The sequence below is a fragment of the Oncorhynchus keta genome, chromosome 10 (genome assembly GCF_023373465.1).
Source record: "Oncorhynchus keta strain PuntledgeMale-10-30-2019 chromosome 10, Oket_V2, whole genome shotgun sequence".
In the NCBI taxonomy this organism is placed as follows: Eukaryota; Metazoa; Chordata; class Actinopteri; order Salmoniformes; family Salmonidae; genus Oncorhynchus; species Oncorhynchus keta.
The window spans coordinates 21,819,237-21,840,108 of record NC_068430.1 but is presented as its reverse complement, the minus strand read 5'-3'; the positions used below and the strand labels follow the sequence as shown (position 1 = coordinate 21,840,108).

Genomic DNA, 20,872 nt, shown 5'->3' with positions numbered 1-20,872 from the left:
ATATGACAGTTTTGTTTCTTGTCATTGCCAACCTTTTCATACAAAGAAGAGCATCAAAACAAGACAACAGATGCTGTAGTTATCTGGGCCACACGGAGAAAGCGTCCCATGTCAAAACTATTTTCAAATCCTACCACTAGATGCCGCTACTTTTGAATATGCGTATCAAGACCTAGCGGTCGTCACAAGCTTATATAGCCACAAAGTCATAAACACCGCCCATTTCTACAATTGATCTTCTTAAAATCTAACCGCTAATTTATGCCTAGCCCTAACCTTGAATTAACACAAACAAATTGTAGCCAATTTTGACCTTGTGACTGTGGAATCTGATGAGATCTAGCTAACTAAATCTTCCTGCTTGGAACAGTTCAGGGATAACAAATAATGGCGACGCTTCTGGGGTTGGAGTCCCCTTGGACTGGAGGAAAACGAAGTGTTCGTAATGGAAATATTATTGCAAAGATCAGACATAGTCAGATCGTTGGCCGGGGTTTCAGCCGAGGGACACAGGTAAGACACAACTCTGTCTTGACAATGAAACGATCTGAAAAGGGGGAGCAAGACTCAATCAAGCCTGGGACCTGCATTTGCAACCCTGCAGAGAGCTAGTACAGTAACTAGCTAGCTACAGTACAGGCACACACAGGATGCCGGGAGGAAGTAGCTGTTTGCCTGTCTTGCTGGTTAGGTGGCTAACATTTGCTGGCTGTGTTCAATAATGTGTTCATTTACATGACAAAGTTGGAATATACACCGTGAACGAGTTACACAGTGCCAGCTGAGAACCTCCATGTAGCCTGCACTAGCTAGCTAACTCTTGTTGATCCAGGATGCCCGTTTTAGCTAACTATTAGCTAGCTTAACGTCTTTGGTTTGTTTGTTCGCATTTATACATGCAATTGGCATCTCTAGCTAGTTATATTACTCAATGTTATATTAGCTGGCTAACGTCAACATGGGTTTCCTCAACTGAAAGTGTGCACTACTAGCTAATGCCCTTAGTTTGGTTAACGAAACAGTTAGTTAGCATGTTTGGTTATGGGTTTCATCAGCAGATTGGGAGTAAACCATTACATTGTATTCACACAGGCTGTTTCTTCCATCTAACTAGGGATAATAATAATGTGGGTTTATACTGGATGAACAGCACAGGTGATTACGTGACGATACCAGCCACGCCCATTTGTGGACTGTGACTGGGCACGTATAACCGCACTTACAGTTGACTGGGACAGCTCTAACAGGGCAGAAATTTGACGAATAGACTTGTTGGAAAGGTGGCATCCTATGATGGTGACACGTTGAAAGTCACTGAGCTCTTCAGTAAGGCCATTCTATTGCCAAAGTTTATGGAGATTGCATGGCTGTGTGCCTGATTTTAGTAACTGGTGTGGCTGAAATTGCCAAAATAGCAAACATTTGAAGGGCTGTCCACATACGTTTGTGTATATATATAGTGTACATATTCTTCTTATCTAGGTGGGTGAGTGCAGTGTGGAGTGCAATTGAGATTGCGTCGTCTATGGATCTGTTGGGTCAGTATGCAAATTTGAGTAGGTATAGGGTGTGATTGACTTGATATCTGCCGTAACCAGCCTTTCAAAGCACTTCATGATTGCAGATGTGAGTGCTACAGGGTGGTAGTCATTGTTGCATGAAGCCTTAGAGTTCTTGGGTCAGTTTAAGATTACAGATTGGACAGGGAGAGGTTGAAAATGCCGGCCAGCTGTTCTGCGCATGCTCTGAGAACACACCCTAGAATACCGTCTGGCCCTACTGCCTGCGAGTGTTGACTTGAGTGATGACTCAGGTCAGCCTCGGAGAGCGAGATCACCCAGTCCTCAGTGGGGGCCCTCGCGCACTGTGTTATTGTCGACACGTACATGAAATGCATTGAGTTTATCTGGTAGAGGCATTTTTGGGAAGATCACAGCTGGGTCTTCATTTGTAATCCCTGCCACATGCTGTGGGCATTGGAGCATGTGTAATGTGATTCCACCTTATTCCTATATTGTCCTTTTGCTCGTTTGATGAATCTGCTGATGTCATAGCATGACATCTTGTTCCTGTCCTCAGCCCTAGCATCTGGGTTATCTGTGATAGAACTGTGCGGTAGCCCTGTCCTTTCTCTTAGTGCCAACCTCTGTGTTAATCCAGGGTTTTTGATTGGGGAAGCAGCAAACCTTTACTTTGGGGGCAACGTCGATCTGATGCATTGCTTAATGAAGCCAGTGACGGAGGTGGTTAGCTCGTTGACTTGATTGACTGAGTCTCTGCAAATATTCCAATCAGTGCTAGCAAAGCAGTCCTGAAGCATAATTTCTGATTCTGATGACCATTTCTCATGGTTACTTCCTGTTACTTCCTTCAGCTTGTATACAGGAAGCAGGAGTACAGAGTCATGATCTGATTTGCCGAATTCTGTGGTGGTGATTTTTAAATCTCCTTGAATTGTATATTTGACATGAAAAGCACTTAGCTCTAGAATTCTCCTTTCAGACACCCAGCCCATCGAATTCCATTGTGGTGAAAAGTGACCTATTCAACTCACTGCCAACTTGCCCCAAAGGCCTATGTGTTGCTCCACTGATTCCAATAAAAAGTCTGAAATGGAAGTTTGATTCTCATTCGTAATAACTGAGCTATGAGAACTGAAAGTTATGTATTGTGTTCCATTTGTAATGGATTTCAGTTGGGCATGATTTGAAATAACTTCAGACTTAACCGGTGCCAAGAGACAGCATCTGCAACTGGAATTAGGAGAGGATGTGTTTATTTGGCACCAACATCGAAGACCTAGACTTATTTAATCTGATTTGAGGTTGTGTGCAGAGGGTAGGGTAAAATGATCAACTGTCAGTGTTCTTTTGACACCGTTACATACTGGATACATTTTCTAAGCTGTCCATGTATATTTCCTGTATTGACCATTAATTCATTGTTCCAGCTCCCAGAGGCTCTTCTCCAGGAGAGGGATAAGCACGCCAAATGGCACAGTATCCCCGAGCTGCTGCAGGAGCTCCATGAAAGCAGCCATCCCAACAGTAACCTCTCCCACACACACAGTGTACTAAAGGTACCCACATAGTATACACACCACTACATCAGTAAAGCTCCTAGGCTTTAACCTTGCTGATTTTGGGCCATTTACTCTAAGATTAAGACAAGGCCTAATTATCAGTTCCTCATAACAGGAACTATCATCCCTACTTTCCATGGAGGCGATGTCTTTTGTCACAGAATACAGGAAGAGTGCTCAGGAATCAACCTTTCCCATCACATACACCTTTGACCTCTTTGGTGGAGTCGATGTAAGTTAACATACGGTTTATTATGCGCTTGTTACTCCTATGTTCTGTGTTGTGGTGGAAACGTATCAGTTACCTGTTTGTATGTCTTGAATCAACCATGTTACCTCATCCTGCAATGTCTTTGTGTATCAGTGCCTTCTGAGATATTATCAGGTGGGATATGAAGTTTGTTCATTGCTGCTTCTTTTTCCTCCAATAAAAGCTGCTTGTAGAGATCTTGATGAGGCCTACACTCACTATGCAAAAGAAGAAACCTAAAAGTAAGTAGAAAAAGTCAGGTGTGATATGTTTAGGTCTGATATAACTTCAAAAGCTGTGCTTTTCACATCGGGGAACATTGATATTCATGAGTGTGTAAAAAAAGGTATACCCAAAATGCACTTCAACCCAGCTTAAATGGGGGATCAGGTCTCAACTAAGGGACTTGAAAATCCCCAAAACATTCCTTACCCCAGGATACTTCAACTGGTGACTATCCGGGAGAATGAAGTACATTCATTATGTTTTGTCCCTGCAGTGAATGATGACTTGGTCAATGACTGCCTTAGTGTTCTTTACAACTGCTGCATATGTGTAAGTACACTTGCCGCAGAACATCATTTTGTTAAAAAAAGGAATAATGTCTGCCTTTTTAATATAAACATTCATTAATCATTAAATCTCTCCCCTAATTTTCTCAGACGGAAGGGGTAACAAAGAGCCTTGCAGCCAGAGACTACTTTGCCCTGTTTCTCTTTACCTTGATGACGAATAAGAAGGCTTTTCTACAGACTGCCGCTTTAATCGAGGATATTCTCGGAGTCAAGAAGGTCAGAGGAACTTCACATCAAAATCTTTTACAATATTGCTCACCTCGAGAGAGTTTGTGGGTTTGCGCTGGGTGGAGATTTTATATCCATGGTCATCTTATGCCAATGGTGACCCATATGTTGGTCCTCTTTCTGCCACAGGCGATGATCCAGTTGGAAGGGATTGCTAACCTGTCTGGTCTGGTCCAGAGCTTTAACCAGCAGCAGCTGGCTAACTTCTGCCGCATCCTCTCTGTCACAGTCTCAGAACCCGACGTGGGGAATGATGACAAACACACCCTGCTGGCCAAGAATGCCCAACAGAAACAAGACTCTAGCCTCTCATGTGCAGAGGTCAACCAAGGTAGGACAGGGATACAGAAACACAGTGGAGAAATTACCTTTTTCTTTAGATCAATTACCCTATCATTGGGTCTTGTTGAAGGATTTGTTTAATTCATCTGTTGATTTGTAGTATTTATTTGATTTGATGCCCTTAATCTGTCCAAAAGTTTTCTCAGCCCTTAACCTAAAACTGTAGTAGAGTACATGATCTTTGAATGAGCCCACTCTGCTGCCTCCTTGTTCCCAGTGACCCTCCTAAACATCCCGGGCTTCATCGAGCGCCTGTGTAAGCTGGCCACCAGAAAGGTGTCTGAGGCCACGGGGGCGTCTAACTTCCTGCAGGAGGTGGAGGACTGGTATATGTGGCTTGACAACGCCTTGGTGCTGGACGCCGTCATGCAGATGGCCACGGAGGAGGCTGAGCACACCAGCACAGGTCAGCAGCCTCTCCCCTGCTCTGTACCACTGCCTTAAACGTCAGTTATCATTGAAAAGGTCTAACCATTCTCTTTATGAAATGCTTATTTATAGTACTATACAAAGAGTGGAGTGGGGCGCGTGTAGCTTGTTGTTGGCCAATCATAAGTAATCAAACTGGCAATAGGCTACAGTCATAGAGGCGCCGTGTGTGGCAAAAGTTAGGAGATATCTAGTCAAGATAGGCTATATCGACCAAGAGCCAACAGGTAGGCTGCTACTTAATATTCTAAATGGAGTTGTTGTGATTTCTAACTGTCAGATCAGAAAGCGCATGCACTGCATCCTCAATTAGCCTTTAGCTAGCTTAACTAGCTTCTCCCAGTTTGATGCCGTCAAGACCGGTACTACATAATCATATTGGATGATAAATTACCTAGCTATGGCAACTATCTACTATAGCGCGAATCATCTTGGTTGCTGTCTATCCCTCCCTGCTCCCCGTGCTCCCCATGGTACCCCCCCGCCTGGCAGATCGGCATCTCTCTCTCACTCCTCACGCTTTATCATCTCCGGGTAATAAAGTAGGTTAAAAAAGGACTTTTCTGCTGCTTACCACACTCTGTTCGGAACGGGTCTGGATCCGACGAGGTCTTTATGGAACAGGTCTAGTTGTCCTCTGGTCTGTTTGGAATGGGTCTCTATATTTAAAAAATATATTTATGCATAATCGGGTCTGTGGGAAATCCCCGGATCCATTTTGTGAAGACCTTTCTGCCACCTACCCTTGTACCTCTGTCGATCTGGTGGAGGTGCTGTACGTGCTCTGTGTGCTGCTTATGGGTAGTCATAGGAACCAGGTGAGGGGCTAGGGGCCAAAACAGATAACTCACCCAATGCAGGGCTACCGTAGGAGTAGCCACTCCTGTCTGTTTGCATTTATTTGACCACTATGTTTCTTCTTCAGGTACACAAGATGCTAGCAGAGTTCCGTCTGATCCCAGGTCTCAACAACTTGTTTGACAAGCTAATCTGGAGGAAGTACACCTTATCTAATCATGTGCTGCATGGCCAGAATGAGAACTGTGATTGCAGTCCTGTAAGCAGTACACTCCTCTCCGCTATCACTGTACATTTTTTGGGGATCCTTGCTCTGGGTTCATATTACCATTGCAGTGTTATAAACATTGTAATGTTAATCACTCTGATTCTGTCCTTCCCTTAGGAAATATCCTTCAAGATCCCGTTTCTGAGGCTTCTCCAGAGCTTCAGCGACCACCATGAGTGAGTAACTTTCAAACAGTCTGACTGAAAGTTCCCTGCTAGCTTCACTTGAATTGAACACACAACATTTCATTTATTTCAGGAACAAGTACCTGCTTCTAAACAGTCAGGAGCTGAACGAGCTGAGTGCCATCTCTCTGAAGGCCAACATTCCAGAGGTGGAGGCGTTAGTCAATACAGACAGGTATGCATCATCTGGTTCCATCATCTATTCCCATCATTAACTCCACCCTCAATACTTCACACTACAGTGCAAAAGAGTCATTATGTTCTCTGAACTCAAATTAAATACTATATTGTGTGTCACACAAATGCTCTCTCCCTGTCTCCTAGTGTGTGATGGGAAGAAAGGTCTCTTCACTCGTCTCCTCACTGTCATGAAGAAGGAGCCTCCAGACTCCTCCTTCAGGTTCTGGCAGGCCAGGGCAGTGGAGAGTTTCCTCCGTGGAGCCACCTATGCAGACCAGATGTTTCTGCTGAAGAGGGGGCTTCTAGAAAACATGCTGTTCTGCATCATATACAGTGGCTGTAAGTCCAAAGATGTCCTGCAGAGCTACTTCGACCTCCTGGGGGAACTCATGAAGTTCAACATCGACGCCTTCAAGAGGTTCAACATATACGTCAGCACAGATAACAAGGTGAAGGTGAAACACTCAGTAAATAGCAACCCCCCCACAATGTGAGAGGACCCTGTCAGTCCTCATTGTCCCCAGAGTTCTGTGTGTTCTATAATGCTGGGTGTCCCATCCCTCTGTTTGGCTCGGCTGCAGTTCCAGACCTTCATGAGCCAGATCAACAGTTCCCTGATAGACTCCAACATGCTGGTGCGCTGCATCATTCTCTCCCTGGACCGCTTCGAGACACAGACAGAGGACAGAAAAGGTAAACACCCTTTGATTTGATTTTTGATTTGATTTGACAGAAAAGGTAAACACCCACTCATTCCCATAGCAAGTGAATAGACCAATGACAGCGGGTCAGATGTATGATCTCAAGCTGCCAATGTTTGGATAGATTCAAGCCTTGACTGCATTATAAAGGTGTTGTTTATGATGTAATTGTTGCTGATTGTGTTGGAGGTGCTGTCTGAATGCTGTCTGCTGTCCTACTTGGCCATGGTGGAGAACAGACTGTCTTTCCTCTTCAGGCTGGTCAACATCATCAATGTGCTGACTCTCACACAGGTCTTTCCACCCTCTTTCTCTCTAACACCAAAAACACACACACACACACACACACACACACACACACACACACACACACACACATCAGCCCACGAGAAAGAAGAATAACGTTTCCCAGTATGTTTGCTAGGATTGGACAACCTTTAGCCCTTGATCATGACTGTGTTACATTACATTACACATAAGTCATAGGATGAAGGCGTCTTCTGTACGGGGGAGTTTTGTTAAAGCCCCCGTTGCTCAATCTGAATATTAACACATCACGGTACAGTTTTGGATGTTTAAAGACCTTATCTTTCATATCAGTGAGATTATTATTATTTTGAACAAAAGGTTAAATTGATACACCTTGTTAGGGTTAGTGTTCCCACACGGCCATATCTCCATGTTACATCGCTTGTTTACGGAAAACAGACAAGACGCGACCACCTATGCTCATTAGCTACAGTTGATGTGGAAGTTTACATACACTTAGGTTGGAGTCATTAAAACTCGTTTTTCAACCACTCCACACATTTCTTGTAATTAACAAACTATAGTTTTGGCAAGTCGGTTAGGACATCTACTTTGTGCATGACATCAAGTAAGTTTTCCAACAAGATTATTTCACTTATAATTCACTGTATCACAATTCCAGTGGGTCAGAAGTTTACATACACTAAGTTGACTGTGCCTTTAAACAGCTTGGAAAATTCAAGAAAATTATGTCATGGCTTTAGAAGCTTCTGATAAGCTAATTGACATCATTTGAGTCAATTGGAGTTGTACCTGTGGATGTATTTCAAGGCCTACCTTCAAACTCCGTGCCTCTTTGCTTGACAACATGGGGAAATCAAAAGAAATCGGCCAAGACTTCAGAATTTAGACCTCCACAAGTCTGGTTCATTCTTGGGAGCAATTTCCAAATACTTGAAGGTACCACATTCATCTGTACAGACGATAGTGCTCAAGTATAAACACCATGGGACCACGCAGCCGTCATACCGCTTAGGAAGGAGACGCGTTCTGTCTCCTATAGATGAGCGTATTTTGGTGCGAAAAGTGCAAATCAATCCCAGAACAACAGCAAAGGACCTTGTGAAGATGCTGGAGAAAACGGGTACAAAAGTGTCTATATCCACAGTAAAACGAGTCCTATATCGACATAACCTGAAAGGCCGCTCAGCAAGGAAGAAGTCACTGCTCCAAAACCGCCATAAAAAAGCCAGACTACGGTTTGCAACTGCACATGGGGACAAATATCATACTTTTTGGAGAAATGTCCTCTAGTCTGAAGAAACAAAAATATAATTGTTTGGCCATAATGATCGTCGTTATGTTCAGAGAAAAAAGGGGGAGGCTTGCAAGCCGAAGAACACCAACCGTGAAGCAAGGGGGTTGCTGCATCATGTTGTGGGGGTGCTTTGCTGCTGGAGGGACTGGTGCACTTCACAAAATAGATGGCATCATGAGGAAGTAAAATTATGTGGATATATTGAAGCAACATCTCAAGACATCAGTCAGGAAGTTAAAGCTTGGTCGGAAATGGGTCTTCCAAATGGACAATGACCCCAAGTATACTTCCAAAGTTGTGGCAAAATGGCTTAAGGACAACAAAGTCAAGGTATTGGAGTGGCCATCACAAAGCCCTGACCTCAATCCTATAGAAAATTTGTGGACAGAACTGAACAGCGTGTGCGAGCAAGGAGACCTACAAACTTGACTCAGTTACACCAGCTCTGTCAAGAGGAATGGGCCAAAATTCACCCAACTTAATGTGGGAAGCTTTAAAGGCACTGCTACCAAATACTATTTGAGTGTACACTTCTGACCCACTGGGAATGTGATGAAAGAGATAAAAGCTGAAATAAATCATTCTCTCTACTATTATTCTGACATTCTTAAAATAAAGTGGTGATCCTAACTGACCTAAGACAGGGAATTTTTACTAGTATTACATTTCAGGAATTGTGAAAAACAGTTTGAATGTATTTGGCTAAGGTGTATGTGAACTTCCGACTTCAACTGTATCTAGCATACACTTACACACAGGTGTTTCGGCTCAACTCAGGAAGTGTAGTTTGGTCAGATGGAGGCACTCGTGGCTGTATGGTTCTGTAACTGCTACAGTGTAGTTTAGTAGGATGGAGGCTCCGTAGCTGTATGGATCTGTATTTTAAGTATTCTTTCTCTCTGACGAAAGATAAGGACCATATGTTTCAAAAAGCCATATTGTAAGCAATGATTATTATTGACGTTTTTAAAAGTTAAAACACAGTGTCGGGGTTGTAGTTCACATGAGGTAGTCGTGGGCAAAGCTAATAGCAGAAAACTGTAGGGAGAAGGCAGACTGCCGCCTAGAGTTTTCGAGAGCAAGACCACCTTGTACCGCTTTTTTAAGATTAATGTAGCCCCAGTTTCTGAGGGTTTGAGGCTGTCGTTCTCCCACATGTGGTGCTCACCTGTCCCCCTCTGCCCTGCCCAGGAGAATGTGAGCTGTCTGAACACCAGCCTAGTGGTCCTGATGCTGGCCAGGAGGAGGGGCAAGCTGCCCTTCTATCTCAAAGCCCTGAGAGAGAAGGAGCATACAGAGAAGTACCCCGGCTGCCTGCTCAACAACTTCCACAACCTGCTGCGCTTCTGGCAACGTCACTACCTCAACAGGGACAAGGACAGCACTTGTCTGGAGAACGTGAGTGTACTCTTCTTGGCCTGATCCGTCCCAAACAGGGAAAAACCGTCAAACTCACCAATAGTATATTTTACATTCAGAATATCTTTCCTACAAATGTTATTAGCCCACCTGATCAAGCCTGCTTTCTCTGCTATACTATCTATTTACAGCCTGTAGACTGGCCGGCCTGTCATTAACTAGCCCCATACGTTTATACTATGTTTTCATTAGGCAGTCCACTACCTTTTTGTTTATTAAAAACAAATACGTTTTCAAATGAGAAACCATTTCTGGTGTTGTGCAAACAATGTTCAACTTGACATCTTTTAATGCTCCGAAGTAGCCCTTTCCTGTCACACGCCGTCATCCCGAAAAATGGCAGATGTTTTCATTGCTCCGTGCCAAAATTGGAATGCAGTGGCTGTACAGTAACATAGTATACATGACATCAGGGCTCAGGCTCTTCGCTTCTGAGTGCTGTATGGGTTTTGACTGACAGCACCGTGCACGACAAGATGCCCCTATTCCTTCCGCTAATTAGGCTACTTTTGTACATTTGTTGTCTGAATGAGATTGCACAAACAACAATAATTGTGTGATGGTGGGGACACAGGAGCTGTGTTCCAAACAGAAATGTATAAGTGTGCTTGCTTCAGTTCCTCAATTGCAAAGCTCAGAGAGCTCAAAAAAAGCACCAAAAAAGTTGAAGAAAGTGCATTGAAATTGCTTAGGAACTATGCCCAGTTTGGAGAGGTGTGTGGCCACTTGGAGACACCAGTTAGACCTCTCACTCAAACCCTTGTCATTGGTTTTTCTTATCTTGCACCGACTCCAAAATGTCAATGAATTCTCATATGTTACTGAATGTATCTATAGTATTTTCAGATCTCGTTATTGACAAATGCTCAGAAAAGTACAGTAAATGTAAAATGCACATAAAACCAACAGTTGCTACCATGGTCATGCATATGCTTTTTATAGTTATTTTGTTAGAAACATTTAAATTTGGCTCTAGCCATATAGGACAATTTCCACGAGTGTAAGGGGTTAGAGGAGCATGTAGCTAGCTAACAGCATTGAAAGGTGATAAATGTGGGGAAGTGAGTTGATCTGATCTGTCTTTGCCCGGAGACTGGGCGTCTTCTTAATAGGCGTTCTAGATGTTTGCGGGCAGAGAAGTTTCACATCAGGATTTTTTCTATATTTTTTTACCATGAATGTATATCCCCTTCTCCTCCTTGGGGAAATTGTCTTTCACCAGTCTAACCCTCGGTTTTGTTCTCTCCCTCAGAGCTCCTGCATCCCCTTCAGCTACTGGAATGAGACCGTGTCAGTGCTGCTACGCTCAGACAGGACTTCTCTGTGTGCCATAGCCAGCTACATAGATGAGTGTTGCTAGGGTGTTAACCCTAGGAGAGTTTGGGCTGGGCTTGTCGTGGGTTGCCGGGGTATGGACACCTATCATGGTTGATGACCCCGCCAAATAGCATAGCCAGATCAAGGGTCATCCAGCGACCTGGAAGTGCTATGTGACTGCGGCAGGACACCAACTCGCTGCTATGCTGTCTGTAACTTGGCCAGGGGGCCATTACTGAAGATAATAGGGATGATTCTACAATGCTGGACATCTTCACTCTATGCTCCTGTTCTCTTTGAAGGAGAAGAAGAGAAGACTGCACCTGTCCCAGACCCCACAGTAACGAAATATATTGGACCTTGAAATACTCCTTTGTTGGTGGTTTGCTTTAGGTGAAATCAAATGAAGCCTTGTTTATATATTACATAAATATATGGAAAAATCTATTTGTACGATGCAACAAAATAGATATATACAGTACCAGTCAGAAGTTTGGACACACCTACTCATTCAAGGGTTTTTCTTTACTTGTACTATTTTCTACATTGTAGAATAATAGTGAAGATATCAAAACTATGAAATAACACATATGGAATCATGTAGTAACCAAAAAAGTGTTAATTTAAACAAATACAAATATATTTTGGATTCTTCAAAAAGTAGCCACCCTTTGCCTTGACAGCTTTGCACAATCTTGGTATTCAACCAGCTTCACCTGGAATGCTTTTCCAACAGTATTGAAGGAGTTCCCACATATGCTGAGCACTTGTTGGCTGCTTTTCCTTCACTCTACAGTCCAACTCATCCCAAACCATCAAAATTGGTTTGAGGTTGGGTGATTGTGAAGGCCAGGTCATCTGATGCAGCATTCCATCACTCTCTTTCTTGGTCAAATAGCCCTTACACAGCCTGGAGGTGTGTTGGGTCATTGTTCTGTTGATAAACAAATGATAGTCCCACTAAGCCCAAACCTGATGTGATGGCATATTGCTACAGAATGCTGTGGTAGCCATGCTGGTTAAGTGTGCCTTGAATTCTAAATAAATCACTGACCGTGTCACCAGCAAGGCACCATCACACCACCTCCTCCATGCTTCATGGTGGGAGCCACACATGCGGAGATCATCCGTTCACCTACTCTGCGTCACAAAGACACGCGGTTGGAAACAAAGGACAGATTTCTACCGTTCTAAGGTCAATGTCAGCATTTGTTAATTGAAATGCATTCCAGGTGACTCCATGAAGCTGGTTGAGAGAATGCCAAGAATGTGCAAAGCTGTCATCAAGGCAAAGGGTGGCTACTTTGCAGAATCTCACATATAAAGTCACATATAACGTATTTTATTATAAATATTTTTTTTGGGGGGATACTACATGATTCCATGTGTGTTTTTCATAGTTTTGATGTCTTTCTTCACTATTATTCTACAATGTAGAAAATAGTAAAAATAAAAACCCTTGGGACACACCTACTCATACACACAGTACAAGTCAATAGTTTGAATGTGTGTATAGTGTTGGTTTCATGAGCCGAAATAAAAGATCCCAGCAGTTTTCCATATGCACAAAAAGCTTATTTCTCCAATTTTGTGCACACATTTGTTTACATCCCTGTTAGTGAGCATTTCTCCTTTGCCAAGATAATCCATCCACCTGACAGATGTGGCATATCAAGAAGCTGATTTAAACAGCATGATCATTTCACAGGTGCACCTTGTGCTGGGGGCAATAAAAGGCCACTTAAATGTGGAGTTTTGTCACACAACACAATTTAAATGCACTATTGTAAAGTGACTGTTCCACTGGATGTCATAAGGTGAATGCACCAATTTGTAAGTCGCTCTGGATAAGAGCGTCTGCTAAATGACTTAAATGTAAATGTAATGATTGGATGCAGAGGTGGCATCAGTCTTGTCCAGTGGTCTTTGAATTAACAGCATCTTCACTGATCTGTATGGATGTTGGTCTGTCTCTTTTAGGATGAATCTAGTTGACCAGTGCTTGTGGCTTTACTCAGCCCGTCCAGGTAGCTTGTGGATCTGTTTATGGTTCATAGTCTGTGGGGCCATGTGGTGGGTGAGATGGGGCTTTGGACAGAAGTACCACTCCCAAGATGCCACCAACCCATTGACTTCACCTTTTTGTTTTTCAGACACTATTTTTGTTTGTGTCTTGTTAAGATAATTGCTTTTAGTTTTTTTTAGTAAATAAATTGTAGATAAATGCACTGTTGGAATTGTGTGCATTCTTTATTGTATTTTAACACTTATTTTGATCAAATACATTCATTTTTGTATCCATCAAGTGAAGGGTGGTTTTATAGAATAATAAACTATGCAGGTTCTCGTGTTCAAACCCACTTTCTCTGTCCCAGACACTTCTCGCAACGGTTCCATTTTACATTTTAGTCATTTATCGGACGCTCTTATCCAGAGACTTATAGGAACAATTAGTGTTAAGTGCCTTGCTCAAGGACACATCTACAGATTTTTCACCTGGTTGGCTCGAATCAGCGACCGTAAGGATACTGGCCCAACGATATTAACCGCTATGCAACCTGCCGCCCTAAGGTTTCTTAAATCCTCTTAGCATGAACGGCCTTCAACAAAACAGCCACTCTGTGCTGCATCACTTGCTTGTTGCTCCCCCAGTGGACCACTTAACTCTTGACTTCTCTTCTCTCACCACCGGCCGAGACAGACAATCTTCATTCGTCTTTGTGTGATGATTCTGTGCTTGGTTTCACCTCTGATTGGCTATAGAGGGAATGGGTGTGGTCATGTTGCTTTGGCTAGAATGTGCTGACGTTGTCGTGGAAATGGATTCTGAGCTGAGTAAGCATTTTGCTTCTCTCCAACAAAAGAATGTCGCACTGCTTTGCTTTATCTTGGCCAGGTCGCAGTTGTAAATGAGAACTTGTTCTCAACTAGCTTACCTGGTTAAATAAAGGTGAAATAGTTTATTTATTTTAAATGAGAATCCAAGAAAATTACAAATGATTGAGCTACAGCATTTTTCAACCCAACACCATATGGACTGAACCACTTTGTCACTCAGTGTGTGTCGAAGTGGAACTAATCCTGTTCAAATGTTTTTCTTAAACCTTTTCGTATGTTCACTTGAATGAATGTATAAAAGCAATCCATTCATAATGTGGTTTTGCAGATTTGCTTTACGCTAAGAATATATATATATATGAGAAAGCAGGCTTCATACTCTACATCCAATACATGTTGAGAAAAAGTTTGTCTTTTTTGATATTTTGAATAAATAGCTAATTGGTGCTTAATTATTTGAATTTGATTGTACTACCCTTCTTACATTAGGTACATTTTATGTAAATCTTAGTTTTTTGCCATATGTTGCACGTTAGTTTCCTTTGACTGTGTGTGGTATAACAGTGACTGGGTTAAAAAGCATGATTGTGTGTGTACCTAGAGAAATTTGTTCAGCAAACCTTTATCATTTAGACTTCAACATGTTTCTGAAACATGATCAAATCATTTTTGTATGTGGAGCTTTTGCTTTGACATTGGATATGGGGGTGGTGATCATATGAACACTTGTTTGTAATTCATCAATATCACACTGGAGCCATCTGTACCTAGGAAGTGTTAGGTGTGCATTGGACTTACCTTATACAGACTATATATATAGACTCTCAATCCTGACGCAAAGTCCACCATCTTCCCCCTAAGATTCAATTTTCCACTCTTTTTGTTCATCTAATGTTGAACTTCATTTATTTCAGTCTTGTTTGTGAATTTAATATAAGGATAATCATAATACATTCTCAACTTTCTCTCGAATGTGTGTGGTGTATTTTGTTCAGTGGGTCATCTTGCCTCAGAACGTCAGGCTGTGAAAACAATGATATTTCCTGAAGATTCCACAAATTGAATCGCTATTGTCGACACCCAGCAGATAAACTCCTGCACTCGGCCGACATTCCTCATGGCTGTTCCGTCCTTTACCCAACGCATCTCTCCACACAACACTGACTGCAGACAGTAATGAGACAGATTGTACTATAAAATGCTTTCAAAAGTCTTTATTGGTCTATATTGCAGTCACACCACAACTGTTGCAGCTGGTTGGCTGTGTTATCTTTGGTTGGGGAATTATCCTCTGGATTACTCTATAAACTGAAATCCACAAGTTAAATATGCTTCAGTTATATGCCCTAAATATTCAAGAGCAGACCAACTTCAGCTGACTGAGTGTAGTGAATTTTTTGTTACAAATCCAAATACAATAATATTTTTTCCCTCAATTGTTAGCCACATGTTATGTGATAAATCACACCTTACCGGTATCTTCCATAAAGTGTAGTACTGACCTTGGGCCCTTGGTGTGAACTCTGAGTTTATTGACCTGAGTTCATTGACCGTGGTCTCGGCCATTTCAACCCTCTTCTGCGTCGTCCAGCTAATGCTGGATCTTACTGAACTTGGTCAGGTTGAAGTTAGCTTGTTCCTCCTGAGGGAAGTGGAGAAAGAGAGAGATCAGAGAGAGCAGGTAACTAGATCATACCACTGTAGGTCATTTGGAAACAGACCCACATTCCATACAGTAACACAACAGTAAACTGGAAGTGGTATGGGGACTTACCGCTTCCTCAGCCTGCCTCTTGTAGCTCTTCACCTTGGCTTGCAGCTTGTCTATGAGCTGCTGTAGACTAGCCAGGTTCTTCCTGTCCTCTGTCTGCAGGGACAAACAAACAGCAGGGGGCAGTATGAAGCACTACACCATTACATCATCACTACACCACTACATCATAGAAAAATAATATAATCAGCAATATGATCCATCATTAAGATGATCACTTGAACCTAAAGAAGTGCAAAGTCATAACATTGGGGAACTGCATGACAGATATCTTCCTACATTTTCCCCATGGCTAATGAAGGTGCTGTGTTTCAGTACCTGGTATGTGAGTTATTTGATCTTACTCTCATACTTGCAGACACCCTTCTGGAACTCTTGGCTCTTCTTCTGCTCAGACTCTAGCTCATTCTCCAGCTCTGTCAATAGTACACTGTCACACCACTGAAGAGGTGAATATCTCTAACCAAGGAAATTGCTGTGTCCTCTTCGGTTCGAAAATATTCTTGCAAAAATATTCACCCCCCTTGGCATTTTCTCTATTTTGTTGCATTACAACATGGGGTTGAAATACACTGCTCAAAAAATAAAGGGAACACTTAAACAACACAATGTAACTCCAAGTCAATCACACTTCTGTGAAATCAAACTGTCCACTTAGGAAGCAACACTGATTGCCAATAAATTTCACATGCTGTTGTGCAAATGGAATAAACAGGTGGAAATTATAGGCAATTAGCAAGACACCCCCAATAAAGGAGTGGTTCTGCAGGTGGTGACCACAGACCACTTCTCAGTTCCTATGCTTCCTGGCTGATGTTTTGGTCACTTTTGAATGCTGATGGTGCTTTCACTCTAGTGGTAGCATGAGACGGAGTCTACAACCCACACAAGTGGCTCAGGTAGTGCAGCTCATCCAGGATGGCACATCAATGCGAGCTGTGGCAAGAAGGTTTGCTGTGTCTGTCAGCGTAGTGTCCAGAGCATGGAGGCACGACCAGGAAACAGGCCAGTACATCAGGAGACGTGGAGGAGGCCGTAGGAGGGCAACAACCCAGCAGCAAGACCGCTACCTCTGCCTTTGTGCAAGGAGGAGCACTGCCAGAGAACTGCAAAATGACCTCCAGCAGGCCACAAATGTGCATGTGTCTGCTCAAACGGTCAGAAACAGACTCCATGAGGGTGGTATGAGGGCCCGAAGTCCACATGTGGGGGTTGTGCTTACAGCCCAACACCGTGCAGGACGTTTGGCATTTGCCAGAGAACACCAAGATTGGCAAATTTTCCACTGGCGCCCTGTGCTCTTCACAGATAAAAGCAGATTCACACTGAGCACATGTGACAGACGTGACAGTCTGGAGACGCCGTGGAGAATGTTCTGCTGCCTGCAACATCCTCCAGCATGACCGGTTTGGCGGTGGGTTAGTCATGGTGTGGGGTGGCATTTCTTTGGTGGGCCGCACAGCCCTCCATGTGCTCGCCAGAGGTAGCCTGACTGCCATTAGGTACCGAGATGAGATCCTCAGACCCCTTGTGAGACCATATGCTGGTGCGGTTGGCCCTGGGTTCCTCCTAATGCAAGACAATGCTAGACCTCATGTGGCTGTAGTGTGTCAGCAGTTCCTGCAAGCGGAAGGCATTGATGCTATGGACTGGCCCGCCCGTTCCCCAGACCTGAATCCAATTGAGCACATCTGGGACATCATGTCTCGCTCCATCCACCAACGCCACGTTGCACCACAGACTGTCCAGGAGTTGGCGGATGCTTTAGTCCAGGTCTGGGAGGAGATCCCTCAGGAGACCATCCGCCACCTCATCAGGAGCATGCCCAGGCATTGTAGGGAGGTCATACAGGCACGTGGGGCTACACACACTACTGAGCCTCATTTTCATTCATTCAGATCTAGGATGTGTTATTTTAGTGTTCCCTTTATTTTTTGGAGCAGTGTATATATATCCACATATATATACATATATTTACATATATACATATATATATATTGTGGGGTACAGCAGGTCAGCCACCAGGGGGAGACTCATCGAGGCCTGGTAACAGACTGCGTATACATCACGAGGTGGTGGCTCCATCTGCTGGACATGCCAGGTCTCGACGGGCTCTCCCGACAGGACTAATTGGGGCTGATTGGGAGGTGGTGAGTAATCAAGGGAGGATTGCTCACCAGCTGTGCAAGGCCAATAAAGCTGCCAGAAAGAAGGGCAGCACACAGGGTGGACTGGGGGAAGTAAGGTGACGTCTGTGTAGTTGGAGACGGTGCCCGAGGGAGTTTGTGTGGGGGAGACCTTTCCTTTCCTTTTCTTTTGATTTATTATTTAATAAACACCCTTGAAATCGAGGTAATCATACTCTGTCCGTGTCTGATCTTTGTAAAACGTCATGACCAAACCCCCTGGTCTACCACACACACACACATATATATATATTTATATATACAGTTGAAGTCAGAGGTTTACATACACCTTAGCCAAATACATTTAAATAATAATTTGTTCTTAGTTAACTAAAGGTTAAATGAGCATGGACTGATTCTCTTGATCTGTTCAGATATGATACCGAATAAGCTGTTACGAAAGGCTTGTGTACGTGCTACGTGTAGTGTAGTGCTACGTGTAGTGCTACGTGTAGTGTAGTGCTACGTCACCATGTATTTTGGTAAAGCTTTACTTTAGTCAAGTCATATTCCATTACTGTCTGGAGTTTGTTAGTCCATCACTCTCCTTCTTGGTCAAATAACCCTTACACAGCCTGGAGGTGTGGGTCATTGTCCTGTTGAAAAACAAATGATAGTCCCACTAAACGCAAACCAGATGGGATGGCGTATCTCTGCAGAATGCTGTGGTGGCCATGCTGGTTAAGTGAGCCTTGAATTCTAAATAATTCACTGACATTGTCCCCAGCAAAGCACCCCCACACCATCAGAACTCCTCCTCCATGTTTCACAGTGGGAACCATACATGAGGAGATCATCTGGTCACCTACTCTGCGTCTCACAAAGACACAGCGGTCGGAACCAAAAACCTCAAATTTGGACTCATCAGACCAATGGACATATTTCCATTGCTTGTGTTTCCTGGCCCAAGCAATTATCTTATTATTTATGTCCTTTAGTAGTGTTCTATGCAGAAATTTGACCATGAAGGCCTGATTCACACAGTGTCCTCTGAACAGTTGAAGTCGAGATGTGTCTGTTACTTGAACTCTGTGAAGCATTTATTTGAGCTGCAATATCTGAGGCTGGTAACTCTAATGAACGTATCCTCTGCAACAGAGGTAACTCTGGGTCTTCCTTTCCTGTGGTGGTCCTCATGAGAGCCAGTTTCATATAGCGCTTGATGGTTTTTGTGACTGCACTTGAAGAAACTGTTGTTTCTCTTTGCTTATTTGAGCTGTTCTTGCCATAATACCACCCTTACCTTGTCGCAACACAACTGATTGGCTCAAACGCATTAAGAAGGAAAGAAATTCCACAAATTAACTTTTAACAAGGCACACCTGTTAATTGAAATGCATTCCAGGTGACTACCTCATGAACCTGGTTGAGAGAATGCCATGTGTGCAAAGCTGCCATCAAGGCAAAGGGTGGCTTGTTTAACACTTTTTTGGTTTCTACATGATTCCATGTGTTATTCATGGTTTTGATGTCTTTACAATTATTCTACAATGTAGAAAATAGTAAAAAAAAATATATATAAAAATAATCCCTTGAATGAGCAGGTGTGTACTGCAGAGAATTGACAGAGCACAGAGGCCTTGTTTAGGTGTGTCAGCATGGCCATGTCCTTTATCATGTCAAACTTAGGAGGATTAATTTGCTGGAAGTTCTCGTCTTTCACTGTAAGAGACTGTAGAGCTGGGGAGAGGAAGGAGGAAGAGGCAATGCAGTGAGACTGGGGCATTGGGCAAGGGTGAACTGGGGAGGTCTGCTTCTGTCTATATATTCTGGTTATGTTTTCATATCATATTCAGTCACTGCAAACTATATACCATTTTATTCTTAAAAACAATTCATAATGATGTATCAGAATAAATGACTATATTATATTATATTATATTATATTTATTAGTAGTATTTTAACACTTGCAAAGAAATTAAGGGTTGATTGATGCATGGTAATATTTTCTGATTGTGTGTCAACTGTAGTGTCAAATCCCTGAGCCCAGCACTCACCCTTCTTCTATCTTTGGTCTCAACGATAACATTGTCTCCGTTGAGCTGCTTGTTCTTATCCTCAATGTGAGTCTCCTTTTCGTCTAGAACCATGCTGGCGTTTTACCATCAAATGAGACGATTTGCGCAGCCAGCAACTCCAGATCAGTTTTTCGTAGAAAAGGACCAGCCTCTCCGAACTTATTCGCATCAAAGCAGGATATGATGGCACTGGCAACTCCACACGCAGACCAACCCAACGCACTGACAGGAGAGATTTATCAAACTCCTATGTATTATTTTGTTACATTTTTGCCCATTCAAGGGTTTTTCTTAATTTTTACTATTTTATACATTGTAGATGTATAGTGAAGACATCAACATGTACAATTCGCGCGTAATATAACGAGTATATCCATTATTGACAATATACGAAAAAGTTGTTTTAGCAGAACAGAAATATCAAGATATATATTTTTAGCAAGAATAACATGAGAAACAACTACACATGGATATGGTACCGGGTGCGTAGTGACAAAAACAACAACAAAAACAGACGAGTTGGAAGTTGTAAACGGACCTCAGGGTGCACAAAACAGGATTACTATTATGAGAGGTTTGTGCGCGTTTTATTGTCTTTCTCAAGATCACTGTCAGAGTAGATCCGTCCCTAATTAGCATATGCCACCTCCTCCATCGCCTATTGGTGGTGACCTCGTGTCTCAATTGACACAAAAGGAACGCAACGTTTTTATATTT

General features: G+C 42.9%; 2 protein-coding genes across 3 annotated transcripts; one reads left to right on the top strand and one right to left on the bottom strand.

The window, feature by feature from the left end:
• The first annotated feature begins 191 nt into the window (after positions 1-191).
• On the top strand, positions 192-15,144 carry LOC118388380 (short transient receptor potential channel 4-associated protein-like). The gene is made up of 17 exons (XM_035777380.2): positions 192-513; positions 2,951-3,079; positions 3,198-3,314; positions 3,517-3,574; positions 3,832-3,887; positions 3,995-4,123; positions 4,265-4,466; positions 4,695-4,901; positions 5,633-5,724; positions 5,832-5,963; positions 6,090-6,148; positions 6,231-6,346; positions 6,482-6,786; positions 6,919-7,019; positions 7,212-7,332; positions 9,797-10,003; positions 11,277-15,144. Exons 1-17 carry the CDS (start codon positions 388-390, stop codon positions 11,382-11,384), a joined length of 2,265 nt encoding a protein of 754 aa, XP_035633273.1. The 5' UTR covers positions 192-387; the 3' UTR covers positions 11,385-15,144.
• A 236-nt stretch (positions 15,145-15,380) lies between these two features.
• LOC118389459 (myosin-7-like) lies at positions 15,381-20,712 on the bottom strand. Of its 2 annotated transcripts, XR_004826732.2 has the most exons (4): positions 20,135-20,712; positions 15,954-16,046; positions 15,682-15,821; positions 15,381-15,487 (listed from the first exon to the last, which is right to left on the bottom strand). XR_004826732.2 is itself a non-coding variant. In XM_035779365.2 (3 exons), exons 1-3 carry the CDS (start codon positions 20,225-20,227, stop codon positions 15,771-15,773), a joined length of 237 nt encoding a protein of 78 aa, XP_035635258.1. In that variant the 5' UTR covers positions 20,228-20,712; the 3' UTR covers positions 15,507-15,770. The 2 variants fall into 2 exon arrangements, 1 of the variants encoding a protein (XP_035635258.1); XM_035779365.2 differs by lacking the exon at positions 15,381-15,487 and having other exon boundaries at positions 15,507-15,821.
• Positions 20,713-20,872: the final 160 nt, after the last annotated feature.